Genomic DNA, 23,671 nt, shown 5'->3' on the forward strand with positions numbered 1-23,671 from the left:
TTCCCCAAATGGCATATTACAAAATGCACATCTGATGGACAGATTGCAAAAAGAAATGACCATTGGCAGAAGGAAGTTTTTAAAATAATTTAACTTTTAACAGCATATATGAAGTAACCCCTAAAAGAGGAAAGTCGGTTTGACTGCCACCCCATGACTCAAGTCTGACTCACTTTTTAGACAAGGCAACCAAGACACCAAATGATCAACAACTAAGCTTCTATTGTGAGACTGTAAAGATAGCATAATACCAAGAACACATAAGAAAGAACTATTATTAAATTTCCTGGGGAGGCAAGGTAAGTTAGTAGATCTATAACGCTTAGGAAGGCTTTAAAAAATAAAATTAATCCAACTTATAATGTTGGTGTCTTAGAACAGGGCACACATAGATGCAGAAATATAACTTGCAGCAATCATGTTTATTTAGAGTATTTGAAATATGTTAGAATCATGGAAATTACTCTGTGAAAGTAGGGCAATTTGACTAAGTCAGTAATCAGAGATTAAATACTGAGAAAGAAAATTAAATTTAAATATTTAAAGATTTATATGTAAGACTGTGTGAGTTCGAGAGAGACAGAGACAGAGCATATGTACAAGAGAAAGAGTCTATCTATGTGTATGGGTACCAGCAGAGGCCGGAGGAGGGGGTCAGACAACTCAGAGCTAGTTACAGGTGGTTCTGAGCCTCCTAATATCACCTCCAAATGCTGGTCCTCACAAACGCAAGAGCAATGTGCACTCTTAACCATTGGGACATTTCTCCAACCCCCAAATTAATTTTAACTGATTTTATTCACTACACATATTTTTAAGAGTATGAACACTGGGTCATGTACAAAGTGTACAAGCAAAAATGGCTCCAAACACAGGAGACTTAGAGCATTTTGTAGATCATCAGTTTCTACCATCTGTTACATAGACTTTGTCGGTCGAATGAAAAGCCTTCTTCTCAAGGAAGCCACAACTATGCTAAAAAGTTACCTCTCTCCAGAGGCCTTAAAACAAGCTTTGTGACGAATCCCTTCAATGACTATTGTATTTTGTATACATATACTACAAAGATTCCTTTTAATTAACCATCTCAATAATCTACCTCTCCCATAGAATGATGGATGGCTCGGCCTTATATTCATTCTACAGCTGCCCCCAAAACCAGTTTGTCCTCAACAGTCCTCTTGAATCTAGATCTTTGCTGACAAACCCATGCAGCACAAGCGGCTTCAGTAGTTTAAAAATGGTCTTCTAAAATCGTAGGGCCAGGAAGAAAATATCTGGGCACATGCGCCCAAGGCCAATCACAGTAAACAGACACACGGTCACCCCATGTGAAAGCAAGGCATGCCAACACCAATGGGATCGAAGGGGATATCTTCCCCAGCTGCGGGTTTTCACACTTCATTTAAAAACAGAAGCGACAAGAGTTATATAAGCAGGCCTGCCTTGTGGTGCTCAAAAACACTTAAAGAGAATAAATCATCACAAATACCAGAATAAACTGCTTTTTTCTTCCAATGAAGTCAACAGAAGTTAAAATGTTGATGTAGGTGAGAGATGAAAACACAGAGACAGATTCATCTGAATAAGACTGGCCCACTTACCTTTTTTTTTTTCTATTTGTTCTTTGAGAATTTCATATAGCATATTTTATAAAATTCTTTCCCACCCTTCAGTGCCCCCCCCCCGCAGCTCCTCCCTCCTTCCCTTACCACTGACTTCATGTTCCTTCTCTCTAATACAACAAACACAAAAAGCAAAACGTCCTCACTAAAGAGTCAGCATCCAATTTATGTTGGTTAACTGCTCCTTAGCATGATGTGTGGCTAATACCTCCAACATCACTCCACTAACGATAACTGATTTTCCTTCTCCTAACAGCTATCTTTTGCAAATGGCTTCTTGGTTTGGGATGGGGCTTCCCCTCCTTCATGTAGGGATTTTGTCTGGCTTGAGCTTGTGAAGGTCTTGGGCATGTTGTCACAATTTCTATGCATTCACATGTTCATTTGCTCTGTTGTACCTAGAAAAGACTGTTTCCTTTAAAATCATCTATTACCACCTCTAACTCTTATAACCTTTCCACTGCCACCCCTTCTATGTAGATCCCTGACCCTTGAAGGGAAGACTGTGATAGAGACATCCATTCAGGGCTGAACACTCCAAAGTCTCTCATGTTCTGCACATGCTATCGAGATGTGCTGCTCTCCACTATAAGAAGCAGCAGCTCCGATGAGGGTTGAGCGATGCATTGTTTTATGGGTATCATTGGAAGAGGTTTTACTGCTATGTTAATTTTTCAAAATAATAGTAGGCCTTCACTGGGGCTGGATCCATGAATTGCTTGGTTCCAGGATCTTGGCCTCATTGATAGTATCAGGCATAGTTCTAGCTCATGGGGTTGGCCCCTCCATCCTTAACAGAAGTTTGCTAATTTGTTGGTAGACCCTAACTTGGTTTAAGAAGAGAAGATAATTTTAAAAAGAAAGAAAAAATAATAAAAGTCAGATAATTCAAATGGCATTAGAGGCTTCAAAAGTCAGAGTCTGACCTATGTGTTTTGCTTGCAGCTATGTAAAACCTAGACAACTGTCTATTGATGCCTCAGCAATGGATGTGAAAGAGCACAGCTTAATTCGGTTAAGCCGGGCATGAATTTGCAGTGAATTCATTCAGGTTGAAAATTGTCCCTTTGAATCAGCCATTTCCTGGTGATGGGCATGTCTCTAAGATCCCAGAGTGGCCTTTGCTACTTGCTTATCCCACACTCACGGTAGAAGGCAGCTACCAGAAAAGAATGGCTGTTAAAGACACCAAGTTGACTCATGTCAAATACACCCCACACGTCCAGCAGTGGCTAGGTCACGGTCTTCTGATGCTCATGAACAGGGTATCTACCGCAGGACCAGTGCAAATCATGGGAGAAGCACAATGATGACAATATCACACACTACTTGTAGCTATTTCTGTTTTGTTTTGTTTGTCCGTTGTATGTCATGCCTGTGGAAGACTAAGAATTTTCTCCTACTCAACAACTACTCTCAAAATCACTGCTAATAAAAATCACCCCGTCATTTACAAGTTTTATGCAGTGTTCCCTCTCCCCAAAATACTTATTTTTTTCTAAATTATAAAGCAAAACAATTCTACCTTTAAGGGAATTTCAACAAGAAAAAGATAGATAGGCACAGAATTGTGAAGAATAAAAGGGATTTATAACTCTGCTGGAATAATACCCCTGAGTGCCACCTTTGCTATTTTAACCTGCTGGGTTGAAAAGGACTGCATCCTCTCTTATTGCAGGATGTGGTTTCTCTTTTTTTCCCCAATTAGTGTGTGTTTGCAAGTCTATTTCTCTGTGCAGCCATGTAGATAAAAATGGTTCTATGAACACATGGAACAAAGATAGAGGATGTGTTAACTATATGTAGATACAATGATACATGTATGGATATTTTACTATTTAGCATCTTTTGTTTTTTGCCAAAATCAAGCTCTCTATAACACTATTAACTAAGACCCATAACTCAAAACAGCATATACAATAAGCCTCTTAAACACTCTGTGTCTCAGCCTTCTCATTTGTTAAACAGTAAACTGTTGTACTTAGCAGTTATTTTGACCTTTACTGCCTCTAGCCTGAAAATGGTCCCAGATAACAACTGGTGAGTGACTTTAAATATATCAAGTACCAGACAAACGAAACCATTTCTTTGTGTTTCCTTTCCTATGCAATTCCTCCTCAAGAATTTAGGATTCAGAAAGTGTGGAGGTGTTATACACCGTAAACACTTACTTTGGTATCTCTGGTCTCAGATTTTCATTAACTGTGAGATCACAGAATCATTTATCAGTGATAGCAGCATGAACATTCTGGCTAAGCAATCGATCAAGCAACATATGGTGCGGCAATTCACACTGTAGGCCAAACTTGGTTCTATTAAACAGTATCTCTGTCCCTACATCAATATCATTGCTGCAACCACAAATGCCCTACAAACTACATCACTTTTAGATTGTGCCTCACAGTCAATCCTAAATAACTGATGCTGTCATGTATTTACATAAACTACAATACGCTTGTTTTCCTATATTTGGTTGGAGCAACAGGAAGTCCGTCTTTGTTTTTTGTTTGGTTGTTGTCATCTTTCTCATGTGCTAATTATATCTCAGGCCCAAACTGTAAATACTTGAGTATATAAACCATGTTTTATGTCTCTTTATTGTCCTAAAAGATAAAAGTATGGCCAAGGAATAAATGCTCTGCCAATAACTACTCAATAATAAGCTTTGCCTTTAACTGAAAATAGGCTATGTGAAAAATCACCCTCAGGCACTGCATTAGAGGAGACACCCACTGAGTTGAGGTCTTTTCTGGTCAATGGAAAGCCTTTCACCAGCTATTCCTGCTCACAGAGTTCGATATCCATTAAGGTGATCCTGTTTTCAAATGCTATTTTAAATATCAATTAATTTTTGTAAATAGTAATTGCGTAAAATGATTGGTTACATTATCACATTTTCTCACACTTATTCAAACACACTCTTACCCTTCCTGCTGATCCCTTCCTCTTTGCAATATTCCCCATCTATTCTCATGTCTCTTTTTCTCCTAAATCTACATTCTCCACATGAAAGAAGAAGAAGAAGGAGTAAATGTGATGCTTGTGGTTCTGAGTATAACTTATTTCATCCACTTATGATGATCCCTATCCATTTTCCTGCAAATGGCATGACTCCATTCTTCTATGTAGCTCCCCATAAAATTCCATTCTGTATAGAACTGCAATCTTTTCATCTACTGATGCTGAGCAACAGGCTCCTCTCTTGACTCTCACAAATAGTAATGCAATAATCACAAACGTGCCTGCATCTCTCTGCAATGCTAACTTTAGATTCCCAGAAGTACATACCTAGGGATGCTGAAAGCTGGATCCCACGAAGTTGTGGCTTGTGTCTGAGGAACCTCTATACTGACTTCCATCACAGATGCACCAACCATACATAAAGACTTCCTTTTCCTTTATTTTCACCAGGATTTGTTACCATTTCGTTTCTTTGGGATAATAAAACTTGTATTTCTCTACTGACTTTTTTCCGTGGATCTCACCTAATTCTATTTGATCCATGCAACAACTAATAGACAAAGCTGAATGGAAATGGACAAACCTGCATCATGTCATACTGACGCAGGAACTTCAGTCTTTCTGGAATCTAATGTTTATTATCAAGAAGGAGGAAAATGTCTTATTAGTGCTAATGGGAATATGTATGTATGCCTCAAGCAGGTGAAGTTTTGACAAATATTATAAGAATAATTCTAAGGAGCTTTCTCTACTATAATACTTATATAGTAATGGCTTTATGTGAGCTGTAGTTTGCCCATAGGTCCACAGAGGTGTATGCATCTACTTATAAACATTTAGTATCTTCACTTTTTAAATTACCAGGATAAATTTAAAGCAAAGCTTAATGATGCCTCACAGAAAAATAAAAGTAGCATCCCTGTTACTACTTGAGGTCTACATAGGGTCTTTGTCATGCTATTATCCTTAGGGATTCACATGTCCTCTATCACATGCTCTAAATACCTTGCTACAGACCAACAGGACTGACCCTGCCTGGAATTTCAGGCCCACCAGAGACCTACCACATTAGAATCTGAATTTTCACAAGATTTCCTATGGATTCATAACTGAGACACAGTGCCCTAGACTATGTATTGATATATTTTGCTGATATGGTCAAATAAAAGCGAAAAATCAACTCCCTCAGAAACACACTTTCTTCCGATTTGTGCATGCCACGGGAGTGACGAGCATATTGCATCTCTGGGTAACATTTCTGCTCAAGTGTTCCATAAGATACGATGGCAACTTCAGATAATTAATATTATTTTAAGCACTAAAATAAAGTTTCCTAAAAATATACAATCAATGTATCTATAGCCAGTGTGTATAAACATCCTCTGTTTAAAACAAAAAGGAATGAGATAAGTTAAGAATGAATAGAATAGACAGATTATTATAGCATACTTCCTGCCTATATTTTGATGTACTTATGTGCTTCTAGAAAAGAGATGTTTGTATGCCTTTAAATCATGTCTATTTTTTTTATTAATGTCATTAACACTTTTCTCATGAGAATTGAACCCAAAACTGTGCTTTGCTAATGTATCAAGGATTATTTGGTATCTTTGGAGGAAACACGTTTATAAAGAAGCTACTACTGTATCTATAAATAAACATATTAAAGCCATCGGTGTGTCCAAAGTACTGGGTACCTACCTGCAATAAGCCCTACCATGAGGAGAGAGCCTACTGTCTACATGGCAGACTGGAGTAATCCTCTCCAGACTGAAAAAGCACATGGGTTCTGACTCCTACTCCATGGAAGGCTGAATCAAACACTTCTCAAACAACAGTGGTCCCAGGAAAACTTTATCAAGAATCCCAAAGAGTCAAAGAAAGTTTATACAAATTCTCTGACTCCTGCTTGATATCCCCAATCATAATCTGGTTAGAGAGAGAGAGAGTGCATTCACATAAGATGACCACATGAATATCCACTGTTGGGAGCCAAAACAGTAGAATTTACACATGAACTTTCTCCCTGACCACATATCTATAGTCAGAAGGACCAGAAGAGGAGCTTGTGTAAAGCTGAGACTCTACACATGGCAAGGGAGTGTCTCTGTCCTGCTGCTCCACAGAGTGAAGACTCTGCCAACCTAAAAAAGTCCCCACTGCTGCAAGCAGAATGCCCACTCTCAATAGAACTGAAAAATTAAGCCATGCAAAGTGGCTCTCAATGCATAGCTAATTAGTTTCTTCATCAAGACACTGTTCCCCTAAAGCTTTCAAGAAAAAGTCTACTTCTGTCCAAAAGGACATTTTTCTCCTTCAAAGAATGTACAGGTTTAAACACAACTCTTTATTATTATTATTATTATTATTATTATTATTATTGTCTCTGTCTTTGGTCTTGCCTGAGAAAGGGGAATAGCAGTGTATTTTCAAAATACCCTCCATTATGCATTAGGGGAAAGCAACCTGGCCAGGGAGACTAACTAACATGAACTACAGCGATTTAAAAACTGAGAGCGTGTGCCATTTAAGAAGTCCTAAGAGCAAGTCAAATGGAATAGGTCTGAAATCAGTGTTCTATCCTAACCAGGATGGCCATCTGCCCAGCCTAGAAGGCCTACTGTTTGCATTTCACATTTTAACAGACATCCTAAGAGACTCCAGAAGCTGTCATCTGTCAGAAAGGCTGTGCAAAGGTCAATCCGGGGCATCTTTGGAATCCTGTTGTCTCACTTCTGAGCTTCACTCAATTGCCGCTAGCCTGTTTGTACTGAACCAGGGCAGTTCTATCTCCACGTTTATACCTCTCAGAGAACTCTCTATTTGGTCCTACATGAAAGATAAAGCATCCAAAAGGTACAACATTAAACAATGGGAACAGAAAAGACTATGCTAGTGGAGGTAAGACTGATCCATTAGGACCTGAACTCTTCTCATCTGGTAACTATTTGAACAGTATTTAAGAACAATGATACAAACACTTCAAAAATTCTTCCTGAAGAACTAAAATGCCATACTACCATCTTATTCTGAAACACATAAAAAAATAAACACAACTTCCATCGCCTCACCTGGATCAAACACCTTTTCTAACAAAAATAATGAATGCTTTATTAGTCCTTGGGTAATAACTTAGCAATCGTGGTCAAGATGTGATGTTGCAGTGTTTAAAATGTGATGTTTACCTTTCAATGAAATCGATCTAAATTCTGGAACCATAGAATCCTAGAAAATATAGAACAAAACTGAATTCAAGCTTGACATCTGAAGCTCTCCTCGTTTGCAGAGAGCATCCTGTGTGACTCAATAGCCACACAGAGCTCCTGAAGAGAGACACAGGGAACAATGTGCCTTTGGGAGAAAAAAAAGCAAGTGTCTTTCAATACAGGTTTCACAATTGGTCCATGTACTGGGAAGAGCTAAACCTTCAGCAAGAACAGCTATCCTGTAATAATAAAGCTGCCCGCTTCCATGAAGACTTGCTCTCTCTATCCTTGCCACAACAGAAAAGTCAATAGTGACTCCTCAGTAATCCAAGGTGAATGGAGCCGAGATGGCTGGATGTAAATATCCTGCTGTGTGTCTGCCACCTGAAACAAGCCCGGTGCTTCCACAGGCATTTCTCTGCCAACGTGTTATCAGGATCTCATTTAGTAGAGGAGCTAGCTGCTAGCTGAAATGACTTGTCGATTGGACAGAAGAGAACCTCTCCAGACCACACACCCTCTCAAAGTTTGGCAGGGGAAAGCAGGGAACAGGAGCATGCTGTTACAGCTTCTGTTTTATCTTCTTCAGTCCTGTAAAGTTCAGAAATGCTCATATGTGCCCTCTAATGAAGCAAACTGGAAAAGGATCTGGGATCTGGTACGAAGGTCGTTGTTAGAAAAGAGAGACGGACATTGCAGGTCCCTAGATGCTGTGACACTGGTAAGAGTGGAGGCTCCCCTTCACGGAACTCATCTACAACAGTGACTATGAAAACTACCTTTAGCACAATCTCTCAGTCTCTACCAAGAGCCACGGGAGGGCACAATGTCATCTCAGTCTCAGAAGTAATTAAAACGAAACAGGCATGAACTGGGCCACCCGTCCAAGGCCATGCAGAGCATAATCACAGGAGCAGAGATATATTGCAGGACCAAACTACAGAGCAGAAGCTCTTGACCACCGTGCACACATCCCCTAAGTTCTACATCCTAGATGGATTAAAGGATGAGCCTTACCTGCAGACCTGCCCATCCATGCTTTCACCGCTCGTGATAGAAAAGAAACGGAAATCCAAAGCCACACAGAGTCACTGGCATGTAGTGTTCTGGCCGCCCTCCCTCCCTCCCTTCCACCTCACCACCAAAGTAAACATTCATTTAATTAATCTGATTCCGAATCTGCCTCCTGTGCAGAGCCAGGCTAGAATAGAGAAAAGCAGAAGAGTACAATGCATTAAGAATCATTAAGGACAGGATGCCATGTGTGCCCCATGCATCTGTAATCGGAGCACTTGGCCTCAGCTATATAGTGAGTTGAAAAAGTCAGCATGACAACATGAGATTCTGTCCCAAAGACAACAGGAGGAAGACCCAGGCCACTGAGAAAGGTGGGATGACCTGGATAATAAGCAGTGTTATGCTGAATCTTGCTTCTCTGTGCCTTGAACAGGGAGTTATCGGCATAGATACAAACCTGCCAGTGATCCAGTACAGAGACTGTCAAATCAGTTGATAGCAAACAGATAGCAAACAGGCTCTGGGTGGGGCCGTAACCTGACCTTCTAAAAAGGATGCATCTATGGGAGAAAAAAATCTCTTGGATTTAAAAGGAGCGGTGTGTAGGGAAATTTAAAAAAAAAAAAAAAACAAAAAAAAACTTTATTGATGAAGCTAAGCTTGCCTGTGTAATGAAAACCTGTTTATTGGGGTATCCGGCATATAACCTCTCTCTATTCCTCCTGACTAACACAGACGCTATCTAGAGGGGTTCTGGTTGACTGTCCACTAAAAGCAGGATTCAGGGCAGAAGGTAGCCCACAGCGTACATAGGAAACCACCACCACCACCACCACCACCACCACCACCACCATCATCATCATCATCATGGCCTTTGCTTTTACAGTTGCCATGAGTAACCCACTGCACAGGAGATGAGATCCTCACAATCCAGCTTCACAATGAATACCCCAGCTGATCGTTGCTTTTATCGGAAATAAACAAGAAAGCAGTCCAGTTACTGTGCCCAATCAATCACATGTAAATAACCCAAACACCAGTGGACAATTCCCTTGGCGGATTTTAGACCTCCTTCCTTGCTGTTTGGAGGATCTTGTTAGAAGCTCTAAGTTATCTGCTAGCATGCCCATATGGGGCCTTGATTCACTGACACCCTATGCTAAGGAGGAAAACTGCTATCTTTTCCATATTAAAATCCAAGTATACTCTCCAAGGAATAAAATCCCAATGTATGGTGTGGGATCCGTGAGCTGTGAAGACACGCTAAGTAAGACTGGCCAAGTGCTATGTCATTGCCCTGTACCTAGCAGAGGCCAACTCAGAGGCATAGAAAGTAGAACCAAGGTTTTCAGGGGTGAGGGGAAGGGAGAATGGTAGAAATATTTAATGACTTGGAATGATGAAGAAGTTCTAGACATGGATAGGGGTAATTACCACAAAACACTGAATATACTTAATAATGCCACTGGACTATAAATTTAAAAATGGTGGGTTTGGCAAATTCTGTATAATGTGTATTTTAAACACAGTTAAAAAAAATCAAAGCATATAGTGTCTCTCTCACAATTACCAAAATGGAAAAGCAAACACTCCCCAGATTGTTTTTCTTCAAAATATCTTTTAAAAAACAAGATTCTAAGATCCATGAGGGCAGAAACCAGATAAACCTGTTCCATTCATCACTGTCACCAAGTAGACTTTCCACAAACGCTTGCATGTAAGTGAATGCCTACAATAAACAGGCTCTCCTAAGCAGCCATTCCACCATCTAGAACATTCCAAATTGACTTCTTGTGAGAGAACACAAGGGTGCAGGTAACATTACTATACCCAAGCTTCTGCCCCTCCTCTCTACTGCTGCAAGTATGTCTCCCAGCATCTTATATAGAGAGACACTGAATGCCTGCATGATGAAGACAAGTGTGGTTTTAAAATATATGTCGCATCACCACACCATTAGCCCCCGTTTTAAACATCACTCTTTGCAGATATTTCATTCCTCCTGTCATGAGATTAAAAAAAAAAAAAAAAAACACCTCGCAGTATACACAAAGTGAAGGTAGAAATATAAATAGCTAGAACATAGCACTCTCAGAAGACAGAAAACAGCATCATCTCAAGAGACTTAAATATAAAACACCAGTTTACATTTCTCTTTCCTTTTTAGAGAATAATAAATGACTGATCGAAATACAAGAAAATTCCAACTCTCCTTTGAACAAAATCCAAATATTCATTCCTAGAAATCAAAGCCCAGTTTTATGCTTAATTTTTAATAAGTACAGAGGCTCCTCCTCCAGTAAGTCACTTACTATAAATCTTAAATTCCATCTATGTTTTTCTCGATTAACTTATAAGGTAATAAAGTAGTCTTTCTTACTTTTTTGTATCACAAAATTATATAAAAACTACTTTCTGATCAATAAGCAAGTTATGGAAAATCTGGTCAACTAATATCCACTCACTACAACAGTCACATTTCAAGTTAATTCCTAAGTTCAAACATACAAAGTAAAATATTTTAAAGCAAAATATCAAATGCTGACACCCTTAAAATTTAGCACCCACATAAAAGGTAGACCCAGACAAATACACAGGATCATCTAATGAATTAGTCTCTTATGTAAACAATATGAAAATATATCCTTCAACTTCAAACCCCCTGGCTACTTAATACCATGCCCCAATTAATTAAGTAAATAGATATTCATCCTCTGTCAAGGTTTATATTTCAACCTTGCTTGTCATCTTCTTCATGAACAGGCAAGCCTCATTTTGGTGTAGCCTGTCTACTACCCCAGCCTTTCTTGCATGCAGGGGTTCTCCATCAGCATCTATAACGCTAACAGCCCACTAGTAGAGCTAGCTGGCACTTCAAGCAGAACTGCATGAAGAATTATCACTTCTATGCAGGAAAGCAAAACCACTACAGGTATAAAGATGCCAAATGGCAACACCCTGACCTCTACTCAGAAACACACACTTCAAAGCAGGTGCATTTCAGGGCTCGAGGAGGAGAAGGGGGTAAGGTGATCAGAGAAGCAGCCCCGGATCTCAAATATAGTAGAGATATCAATTCTACTCAGACCCAATTCAGCTAAATTCACAGACATCAGTTTACCCAAAGGAAAAGTGGTCTCCCGTCCTTCAGTTGATTGACTCAGAGGGCATTCAGCTGAGCATAGCCAGGCAAAACCATATGAAAGATCTCTTTAAGCTATAAAAAAAAGAAGACTAGTTTCCAAAGAAATCAGACTCGGCTATGGCAAAGAAGCAGTCATTGAACATTTTCTTCATCTTATCTGCTCCTGGTGTTTACAAACTCCAGGCAATAGCCTTGGGAGCCTCCGGGGATTCGCTGAGTAACCCCATCCGGTCCTTAATTTAAATACCCCATTATCAATCTCGACTGGTTTTGGCAGTTAAATAGAATCGACTGAGTGGTATGACATGCACAGAATGAATCCTTTTCAAGTTGTAAACGAGTGAGTCAGGATTCAGACTTGCCGAGATGCTCCAAATTAAAGCCCTTGCTATGATTCAGGCATGCTCTGTCTTACCGTTTTTGCTGTTGTCTCTCTTGAGCCGGATTCACCTGGAACTCCTTAACATATCTCTAGCAATGTGTTTGCACCAAGCCAGCCTCAGACAGCAACTGAATTCACATCTTTCTGCACTAGCAAGCTGAAATGGTACGGCCGTACTACAACCAAGAAAGGGGGAAGCACAAAAAATTCCAGAGATCACCCAGAGAAGCTGATCTCAGTGGAGCAAGACCAAAAAACAAAACAAAACAACAACAACAAAAAAAAACGTTTCAGAAGAGCACAAAGAACATGCTAACAGTCGGTCTCCAAAGCTTTAATAGGTCTTTTTTTTTTCCCTAGAATGATCTCTTTTCTTCCTCCAAACACGATGGACTTGCCTGTGGGGTTCCCAGGAAGGCAGAGTGAACGGGCTCTGCAGCAGCATTGCAGCCAGAGGAACCACGCATATGCTGTCCAGGCAATCCACTACACCCTGTCTCTCCAGAAAGATATTGATTTGCAATGCAGTGCTGCTTCAAAAGCATACAGAACGGGAGCCAGACAGCTCGTGGTGATTGCACATGAGGAAAAACATTTAATCAAAGGGATGCATTTTATCCTGCTCAATTCAATTTTTAAAGGCACTAGAGAAAGCCAGAAAGTATCCTGAGTGACAGTCCCATTAAATCATCATCCGAGGTCCTATAGAAGGCCAAGTTTAGGCTACCATCATTCATGTTACAAATGCTTGGGAAATGGTTGGATGTGTCTATATGCGTAACGTTTGTCATATGTAAATGAGGCATAATGAGGACTCTAAAATTACCATGCACCAAATGCATGAGGTTATTTTTTTTTTTTTTTTTTGCACAGGTGTAATACTTACTGAACCAAAGTGACAGATGCATATTTATGAGCCTGAAGAATTACTGATGGGCTTAGGACCCATGACAGCATCAAAAAACAAAACAAAACAAAAATAAAAAACAAACAAACAAACAACAAAACAAAACCCTACAAACCAGGGCATACAATCTTGAAGTAAATTGTGCCAAGTCATGCCAGAGGGTACTGGTGTCAAAGGAAAACTAACTGCTACTCTCTTAGCGCCCCCTACAGGAGAGAAGCTGATCTCTCTCCCTCAGACTTGTATTAGGATTTTCTATGCATGGAAAGAGAATAACTATGGTTCAAAAATTAGAGTAAGGTAGAGCAAAACTGAAAAATAACTTAAGAAGAAATTTTAAAATTACATAGCAATCTATAATTATAAATATTCAATTTTATGGTAAATTTAGTAATGAGAAACGGTAACTACTGTGCTAATGGTGAGTGGCCAGTACTCCCAAAGCGCTGGGCTTGAGTCTGTGTGTAGCCAGAAGGCTGAGGAAGAAACCATTCACCCATCACATCTCAGTGGATACAAATGAAACACTTCTCCTTCATAAGACGTCACCCTCATCACTCCAAATAATCAACTTGAATTTTTTCTGCAACATGGAAGAAAAAATAAAATATAAAAAATAAAATTTTCATTTAACTCAATAACCCAATAAAAAGACATAGACTAACAGACTGGCTACACAAACAGGACCCAACATTCTGCTGCTTACAGGAAACCCATCTCAGGGAAAAAGACAGACACTACCTCAGAGTAAAAGGCTGGAAAACAATTTTCCAAACAAATGGCCTGAAGAAACAAGCTGGAGTGGCCATTCTAATATCGAATAAAATCCACTTCCAACCGAAAGTTATCAAAAAAGACAAGGAGGGACACTTCATACTCATCAAAGGTAAAATCCTCCAAGAGAAACTCTCAAATCTGAATATCTATGCTCCAAATGCAAGGGCAGCCATATTCATTAAAGACACTTTAGTAAAGCTCAAAGCACACATTGCACCTCACACAATAATAGTGGGCGAATTCAACACACCACTTTCATCAATGGACAGATCGTGGAAACAGAAACTAAACAGGGACACAGTGAAACTAACAGAAGTTATGAAACAAATGGACTTAACAGATATCTACAGAACATTTTATCCTAAAACAAAAGGATATACCTTCTTCTCAACACCTCACGGGACCTTCTCCAAAATTAACCATATAATTGGTCACAAAACAGGCCTCAACAGATACAAAAATATTGAAATTGTCCCATGCATCCTATCAGACCACCATGGACTAAGAATGATCTTCAATAACAACATAAATAATGGAAAGCCAACATTCGGATGGAAACTGAACAACACTCTTCTCAATGATACCTTGGTCAAGGAAGGAATAAAGAAAGAAATTAAAGACGTTTTAGAGTTTAATGAAAATGAAGCCACAACATACCCAAACCTATGGGACACAATGAAAGCATTTCTAAGAGGGAAACTCATAGCTCTGAGTGCCTACAAAAAGAAACTGGAGAAAGCACACACTATCAGCTTGACAACATATCTAAAAGCTCTAGAAAAAAAAAGAAGAAAATTCACCCAAGAGGAGTAGATGGCAGGAAATAATCAAACTCAGGGGTGAAATCAACCAAGTGGAAACAAGAAGAACTATTCAAAGAATTAACCAAACGTGGAGTTGGTTCTTTGAGAAAATCAACAAGATAGATAAACCCTTAGCTAGACTCACTAGAGGGCACAGGAACAACATCCTAATTAACAAAATCAGAAATGAAAAGAGAGACATAACAACAGATCCTGAAGAAATCCAAAACACCATCAGATCCTTCTACAAAAGGCTGTACTCAACAAAACTGGAAAACCTGGATGAAATGGACAAATTTCTAGACAGATACCAGGTACCAAAGTTAAATCAGGATCTAGTTATCGATCTAAACAGTCCCATATCCCCTAAAGAAATAGAAGCAGTCATTAATAGTCTCCCAGTCAAAAAAAGCCCAGGACCAGATGGGTTTAGTGCAGAGTTCTATCAAACCTTCAAAGAAGATCTAATTCCAGTTCTGCACAAACTATTCCACAAAATTGAAGTAGAAGGAACTCTACCCAACTCATTCTATGAAGCCACAATTACTCTGATACCTAAACCACAGAAAGATCCAACAAAGATAGAGAACTTCAGACCAATTTCCCTTATGAATATAGATGCAAAAATCCTCAATAAAATTCTTGCTAACCGAATCCAAGAACACATTAAAGCAATCATCCATCCTGACCAAGTAGGTTTTATTCCAGGGATGCAGGGATGGTTTAATATACGGAAATCCATCAACATAATCCATTATATAAACAAACTCAAAGACAAAAACCACATGATCATCTCGTTAGATGCGTAAAAAGCATTCGACAAGATCCAACACCAATTCATGATAAAAGTCTTGGAGAGATCAGGAATCCAAGGCCCATACCTAACCATGATAAAAGCAATATACAGCAAGCCAGTAGCGAACATCACAGTAAATGGTGAGAACCTTGAAGCAATCCCTCTAAAATCAAGGATTAGACAAGGCTGTCCACTTCCTCCATACCTATTCAACATTGTACTTGAAGTCCTAGCCAGAGCAATTCGACAACAAAAGGAGATCAAAGGGATACAAATTGGAAAAGATGAAGTCAAAATATCACTTTTTGCAGATGATATGATAGTATATATAAGTGACCCTAAAAATTCCACCAGAGAACTCCTAAACCTGATAAACAGCTTCGGTGAAGTAGCTGGATATAAAATTAACTCAAACAAGTCAATGGCCTTTCTCTACACAAAGAATAAACAGGCTGAGAAAGAAATTAGGGAAACAACACCCTTCTCAATAGTCACAAATAATATAAAATATCTTGGTGTGAATCTAACTAAGGAAGTGAAAGATCTGTATGATAAAAACTTCAAGTCTCTGAAGAAAGAAATTAAAGAAGATCTCAGATGATGGAAAGATCTCCCATGCTCATGGATTGGCAGGATCAACATTGTAAAGATGGCTATCTTGCCAAAAGCAATCTACAGATTCAATGCAATCCCCATCAAAATTCCAACTCAATTCTTCAACGAATTAGAAAGAGCAATCTGGAATTGCGCGGGACCTGAGACTGCATTAGTTAGGGAAGCAGAAACCGGCCTGAGTAGGGCCACAGGCTTCATCCGGCCGGATCAGCGCCGGGGTAGCGGGAGCGCAGGGTTGCCTGACACCCGCCAGCTACCCACGACCCCCGCCGCAGGATTTTGGGACTGCTGGTGAGTGGAACACAGCTTCAGCTCCAATCCAATTGCGCAGGACCTGAGACTGCATTAGTTAGGGAAGCAGAAACCGGCCTGAGTAGGGCCACAGGCCTCATCCGGCTGGATCAGCGCCGGGGTAGCGGGAGCGGGAGCGCAGGGTTGCCTGACACCCGCCAGCTACCCACGACCCCCGCCGCAGGATTTTGGGACTGCTGGTGAGTGGAACACAGCTTCTGCTCCAGTCCAATCACGCGGGACCTGAGACAGCTCTGGTTGGGGAGAGAGAAATCCAGCCTACATAGGGCCACAACCCTCTTCCGGCCAGAAAAGCACCGGGGCAGCTGGGGCGCAGGGTCAGCTGACACTCACCAGCTACCCACAACACCCACCACAGGATCTTAAGACTTCTGGAGAGTGGAACACAGCTTCTGCTCCAATCCAATTGCACGCAGGACCAGAGACTGCATTAGTTAGGGAAGCAGAAAAACGGCCTGTGTAGGACCACAGGCCTCTTCCGGCTGGACCAGCACAGGGGTTCCGTCAGCTACCCACGACCCCCACCGCAGGATTTAGAGACTGCTGGTGAGTGGAACACAGCTTCTGCTCCAATCTTTAAACAGTGACAACGATAACAACTAACCCCAGAGATTACCAGATGGCGAAAGGTAAACATAATAATCTTACTAACAGAAACCAAGACCACTCACCATCATCAGAACCCAGCACCCCCACTTCGCCCAGTCCAGGGCACCCCAACGCACCAGAAAAGCTAGACACGGATTTAAAAGCATATCTCCTGATGATGATCGAGAACTTCAAGAAGGACTTTAATAACACACTTAAAGAAATGCAGGAGAACACTGCTAAACAGGCAGAAGACAATAAAGAGAAAGCACAAAAATCCCTTAAAGAATTGCAGGAGAACACTGCTAAAGAGTTACAAATCCTTAAAGAAAAACACGATAACATAATCAAACAGGTAGAAGTCCTTACAGAAAAACAGGAAAACACATCCAAACAGATGATGGAAATGAACAAAACCATACTAGACCTAAAAAGGGAAGTAGACACAATAAAGAAAACCCAAAATGAGGCAACACTGGAGATAGAAACCCTAGGAAAGAAATCTGGAACCATAGATACGAGCATCAGCAACAGAATACAAGAAATGGAAGAGAGAATCTCAGGTGCAGAAGATTCCATAGAGAACATCGGCACAACAATCAAGGAAAATGTAAAATGCAAAAAGATCCTAACTCAAAACATCCAAGAAATACAGGACGCAATGAGAAGACCAAACCTACGGATAATAGGAGTGGATGAGAATGAAGATTTTCAACTCAAAGGACCAGCAAACATCTTCAACAAAATTATAGAAGAAAACTTCCCAAATCTAAAGAAAGAGATGCCCATGAACATACAAGAAGCCTACAGAACTCCAAATAGACTGGACCAGAAAAGAAATACCTCCCGACACATAATAATCAGAGCAACAAATGCCCTAAATAAAGATAGAATACTAAAAGCAGTAAGAGAAAAAGGCCAAGTAACATATAAAGGCAAGCCTATCAGAATTACACCAGATTTTTCACCAGAGACTATGAAAGCCAGAAGATCCTGGACGGATGTTATACAGACACTAAAAGAACACAAATTCCAGCCCAGGCTACTATACCCAGCCAAACTCTCAATTAACATAGATGGAGAAACCAAAGTATTCCACGACAAAACCAAATTCACACATTATCTCTCCACGAATCCAGCCCTTCAAAGGATAATAACAGAAAAAAACCAATACAAGGACAGGAACCACGCCCTAGAAACAACAAGAAGGTAATCCCTCAACAAACCTAAAAGAAGACAGCCACAAGAACAAAATGCCAACTTTAACAACAAAAATAACAGGAAACAACAATTACTTTTCCTTAATATCTCTTAATATCAATGGACTCAACTCCCCGATAAAAAGACATAGACTAACAAACTGGCTACACAAACAAGACCCAACATTTTGCTGCTTACAGGAAACTCATCTCAGAGAAAAGGATAGACACTACCTCAGAATGAAAGGCTGGAAAACAATTTTCCAAGCAAATGGCATGAAGAAACAAGCTGGAGTAGCCATTCTAATATCTGATAAGATTGACTTCCAACCCAAAGTCATTAAAAAAGACAGGGAGTGTGGAGCGCCGCTATCTCGTAAACATCCTGTGCTGAGTCATTTCCTCAGTACTATCTCGTAAACATCCTGTGCTGAGTCATTTCCTCAGTACTATCTCGTAAACATCCTGTGCTGAGTCATTTCCTCAATAACAACTCGTAAACATCCTGTGCTGGAAATCCCCGCCCCGGGCAGCTCCGCCTCAGGGATGGGGCAATCAGTGTTGAGCCAATCATGGCTTGCCACGTCCGAGGCAGGGAGAATTTCTTATAAAAGGGAGGGGCTCGGATTGCCTGGGGTCTCCGGTTGTGAAGCTTATGCTCTCCCTCTCAAGACGCATAAAGCTTGCTGCAGAAGAACCCTATTGTGTGTGGTGTCCTTATTCGCGGGCGAATTAGAGAACACTCACATCTGGTGCCGGAATCCCGGGAAAACGAAGAACAGAAGAACATCGTGAGCACCGTCGGAGATCCCTCGGTGACGGGGAGGGTCCAGAACTGCAGGAACTACGTCTCGGAAAGGTATGCCTGAATTTTACCTGACCCTTTCGCACTCCCTTCAACTAACTGGGCCGTGGGAGGGATTGCCCGAGGCTTTAATTATCGTCTTCGTGGCTTTGGTTGTATGGTTCCTAGCCCGAAAGAAAGGGCAAAAGGTTTTAGAAGCTATGCAGGAAGGTATGTCAGAATCCGAGCGTAGTGAGAGGATGGGTGTGCGCACAAAAACCGTAAAAAAGGCAAAAAAGGGAAGTGAAAAAGGACCTCCCGGGAGAAATAGAAAGGGAGAGAAGGGGAGCAGCAGGCCCGGGTTATATCCGACCCGAGAACTGGCTGCCCTCCACCTAAGAGATACCTCGGATTCTTCTGAAACCGAGGATAGTAAGCTGACCTCGGAGGAAGAGGGCGAGTTAGAAGAAGAAGCAGTTAGATATAAAGGAGAAAGGTATCACCCAGATGAAGGCGGGCGACCTGAGTCAAGTAAGCCCGCGTCCGGTGTCTTCTCTAAGGATAGGAGATTGTTGGCTGCCGCCATTCCCTCCGCTCCCCCACCTTATGAGGCCCGGTCATCCACAACTTCCTTTTTTCCCCAAAAGATCCTCCGCAAGCTACAATTAGCGTTTCCTGTTTATGAACAAGAAGGGGGGAGAATCTACGCTCCTGTAGACTATAGTCAGATAAAAGATCTTGCAGAATCAGTAAGAAAATATGGTCCCAATGCTAATTTTACTATTATGATTCTTGAAAGAATGGCACAAACTGCCATGACACCTAGTGATTGGCAAATGGTGGTTAAGGCCGCCTTGCCTACCATGGGACAATACATAGAATGGAAAGCCTTGTGGCATGAGGCAGCCCAGTCCCAGGCCAGGGCCAACGCAATAGCCCTTACGCAAGAGCAGCGGGATTGGACATTTGACCTTTTAACAGGCCAAGGCCCGTGGGCCGCAGATCAAATTAATTACCATTGGGGGGCGTACGCCCAGATTTCCAGCACAGCCATACGGGCCTGGAAGTCACTTAATCACAAGGGAGAAACCACCAATCAGCTTACAAAAATTGTTCAAGGGCCCCAGGAGCCCTTTGCCGACTTCGTCGCACGCATGGTGGAGGCGGCAGGAAAAATCTTTGGGGACCCAGAGGGGATAGGACCCTTTATTGAACAGCTGATCTTTGAACAAGCCACCCAGGAATGCAGGAATGCCATTGCTCCTAGAAAATCAAAAGGGCTGCAAGAATGGCTAAGAGTGTGTAGAGAGCTTGGAGGTCCACTTAGCAATACTGGCCTCGCGGCCGCCATCATGTTAGCACAAAAGCATCCTCCACAAGAGAAGACCGGTGAACGGACCTGTTTTAATTGTGGTAAGCCTGGACATTTCAAAAGAGATTGCAAAGCCCCAGACAAGAAAGGGGGGGGTCTTGACCCTCTGCACGAGGTGTGGTAAAGGGTACCACAGAGCAGATCAATGTCGCTCAGTGCGAGATATACAGGGAAGGCTTTTGCCTCCATTAAATGTTCCTGCTCCCAATGTGTCAAAAAACGGGTCACTGGGCCCACGGTCCCAGGGCCCTCAAAGATATGGGAACCGGTTTGTCAGAACATCCGGGATGGCGGAAGAAGCGACCCAGGAAGACCCACAAGGGTGGACCTGCGCGCCGCCTCCGACCTCCTACTAATGCCCCAAATGAGTATCCAACCAGTACCTATAGAGCCAATGTCACCTTTGCCCCCTGGGACCATGGGCCTTATCCTCGGACGAGGATCACTCACCTTACGGGGCCTAGTGGTCCATCCTGGGGTTGTTGACCATCTACACTCCCCCGAAATACAGGTCTTATGTTCCAGCCCCAGGGGTGTGTTTTCCATCAGTGCAGGAGATAGGATAGCTCAATTGCTGCTCCTCCCCGACACCCTCTGGGAGGACTCCCCAGGCCCCAGTCCCAAAACGATGGGGTCGTCAGGAACTGATTCAGCCTACCTTGTTGTATCCCTGAATGAAAGGCCCAAACTCTGCCTCGAAGTAAATGGAAAAAGGTTTGAAGGTATTCTTGATACCGGGGCAGACAAAAGCATTATATCCACGCACTGGTGGCCAAAAGCTTGGCCCACTACAAAATCGTCCCACTCTCTACAAGGTCTGGGATATCATTCATGCCCTGCCATAAGCTCAATGAGTTTGACCTGGAAGGCTCCTGAGGGACAAAAGGGTAAATTCGAACCTTATGTGCTCCCGCTCCCAGTAAACCTTTGGGGGAGAGACATTATGCAACATTTGGGCCTAACCCTGTCCAATGAAAAAATCGTGTCGGAGGAAGGGTTGAACAAGGCAAAAAACATGATGCTATAATGCCGCTAATCTTTCTAAGAGTTTGTCCCAACAGCTGCTATATAATTGGACGTCTGATTTTGATCAAACCCTCCAGAAACTTAGATTGGCCATCGTCCAAATCAATTCCACCAGACTTGACCTCTCCTTGACCGAAGGCTTTTCGTCATGGATTTCTTCTGCTGTTTCTTATTTTAAGGAATGGGTGGGGGTGGGTTTGTTTGGAATTCTCCTTTGCTTCGGATCGGTATCTAGCTTATGGTTAATTTGCAAATTATATAAGAAAAATAATAGAGACAAAATCATGATATCCCAGGCGCTTGCTGCCTTGGAGCAGGGGCAATCTGCACAGGTATGGTTGGCGGCGCTTAAACAAAATCGATTTGCACCACTGGTCGCTGGCTGCCCGCGCTTTAGCGGGTGAGCTTCAGCAGCCCTAGAGGATTGTAGAGCAATGCATCGCACAGGTGGTCCCCCCGTCCCACCTGGGGAATATGCCGTCTAGTGGGGGTTTCCTGCCCTAGTCTTCCCCTCCTCGAAAAAATGGCAGAGGGACAGGTCGGAGCAACTTCGGGTCCCACTCAAGCCTAGTTGTTGCTTGCGGACATAGTTCTTACATCTCTGAGTAAGAGGATTCGGCCAATGTTCCCGTCCTCTCATACTGGGTGTCCAGTTGGTTTTATTAGACAAAAAAGGGGGAGATGTGGAGCGCCGCTATCTCGTAAACATCCTGTGCTGAGTCATTTCCTCAGTACTATCTCGTAAACATCCTGTGCTGAGTCATTTCCTCAGTACTATCTCGTAAACATCCTGTGCTGAGTCATTTCCTCAATAACAACTCGTAAACATCCTGTGCTGGAAATCCCCGCCCCGGGCAGCTCCGCCTCAGGGATGGGGCAATCAGTGTTGAGCCAATCATGGCTTGCCACGTCCGAAGCAGGGAGAATTTCTTATAAAAGGGAGGGGCTCGGATTGCCTGGGGTCTCCGGTTGTGAAGCTTATGCTCTCCCTCTCAAGACGCATAAAGCTTGCTGCAGAAGAACCCTATTGTGTGTGGTGTCCTTATTCGCGGGCGAATTAGAGAACACTCACAAGGGAGGGACACTTCATACTCATCAAAGGTAAAATCCTCCAAGAGGAACTATCAATCCTGAATATCTATGCTCCAAATACAAAGGCAGCCACATTCATTAAAGAAACTTTAGTAAAGCTCATGGCACACGTTGCACCTCATACAATAATAGTGGGAGACTTCAACACACCACTTTCACCAATGGACAGATCATGGAAACAGAAATTAAACAGGGACACAGTGAAACTAAGAGAAATTATGAATCAAATGGATCTGGCAGATATCTACAGAACATTCTATCCTAAAACAAAAAGATATACCTTCTTCTCAGCACCTCATGGTACCTTCTCCAAAATTGACCACATAATTGGTCACAAAGCAGTCCTCAACAGATATAAAAATATTGAAATTGTCCCATGCATCCTATCAGATCACCATGGACTAAGGCTGATCTTCAATAACAAAATAAATAATAGAAAGCCAACACACACGTGGAAACTAAACAACACTCTTCTCAATGATACCTTGGTCAAGGAAGGAATAAAGAAAGAAATTAAGGACTTTTTAGAGTTCAATGAAAATGAAGCCACAACATACCCAAACTTATGGGACGCAATGAAAGCATTTCTAAGAGGAAAACTCATAGCTCTGAGTGCCTCCAAAAGGAAACTAGAGAGAGCACACATTAGCAGCTTGACAACACACCTAAAAGCACTAGAACAAAAGGAAGCAAATTCACCCAAGAGGAGTAGACGGCAGGAAATAATCAAACTCAGGGGTGAAATCAACCAAGTGGAAACAAGAAAAACTATTCAAAGAATCAACCAATCAAGGAGCTGGTTCTTTGAGAAAATCAACAAGATAGATAAACCCTTAGCCAGACTCACTAGAGGGCACAGGGAAAGCATCCTAATTAACAAAATCAGAAATGAAAAAGGAGACATAACAACAGATCCTGAAGACATCCAAAACACCATCAGATCCTTCTACCAAAGGCTATACTCAACAAAACTGGAGAACCTGGATGAAATGGAGAAGTTCCTAGACAGATACCAGGTACCAAAGTTGAATCAAGATCAGGTTAATGATCTAAACAGCCCTATA

At 41.7% G+C, this 23,671-nt stretch overlaps 1 protein-coding gene across 6 annotated transcripts in view; it reads right to left on the reverse strand.

The window, feature by feature from the left end:
- Positions 1-23,671, reverse strand: part of Cdk14 (cyclin dependent kinase 14) — a 648,997-nt gene that overhangs the window by 501,103 nt on the left and 124,223 nt on the right. For 2 of the 6 annotated variants that reach the window (XM_029477253.2, XM_029477254.2), the window contains exon 1: positions 12,735-12,896. The exons of 2 other annotated variants lie outside the window; for them this stretch is intronic. In XM_029477253.2, the coding sequence (XP_029333113.1) occupies positions 12,735-12,881 (147 nt within the window). In that variant the 5' untranslated portion in view covers positions 12,882-12,896. Of the gene's footprint in view, positions 1-11,930; positions 12,187-12,369; positions 12,706-12,734; positions 12,897-23,671 lie in introns of those variants that run through there. 2 more of the 6 variants (XM_021162871.3, XM_029477256.2) reach the window with 2 other exon arrangements.

This window comes from Mus caroli, unplaced genomic scaffold (genome assembly GCF_978045245.1).
Source record: "Mus caroli unplaced genomic scaffold, Mus_caroli_1 scaffold_4, whole genome shotgun sequence".
Classification (NCBI taxonomy): Eukaryota; Metazoa; Chordata; class Mammalia; order Rodentia; family Muridae; genus Mus; species Mus caroli.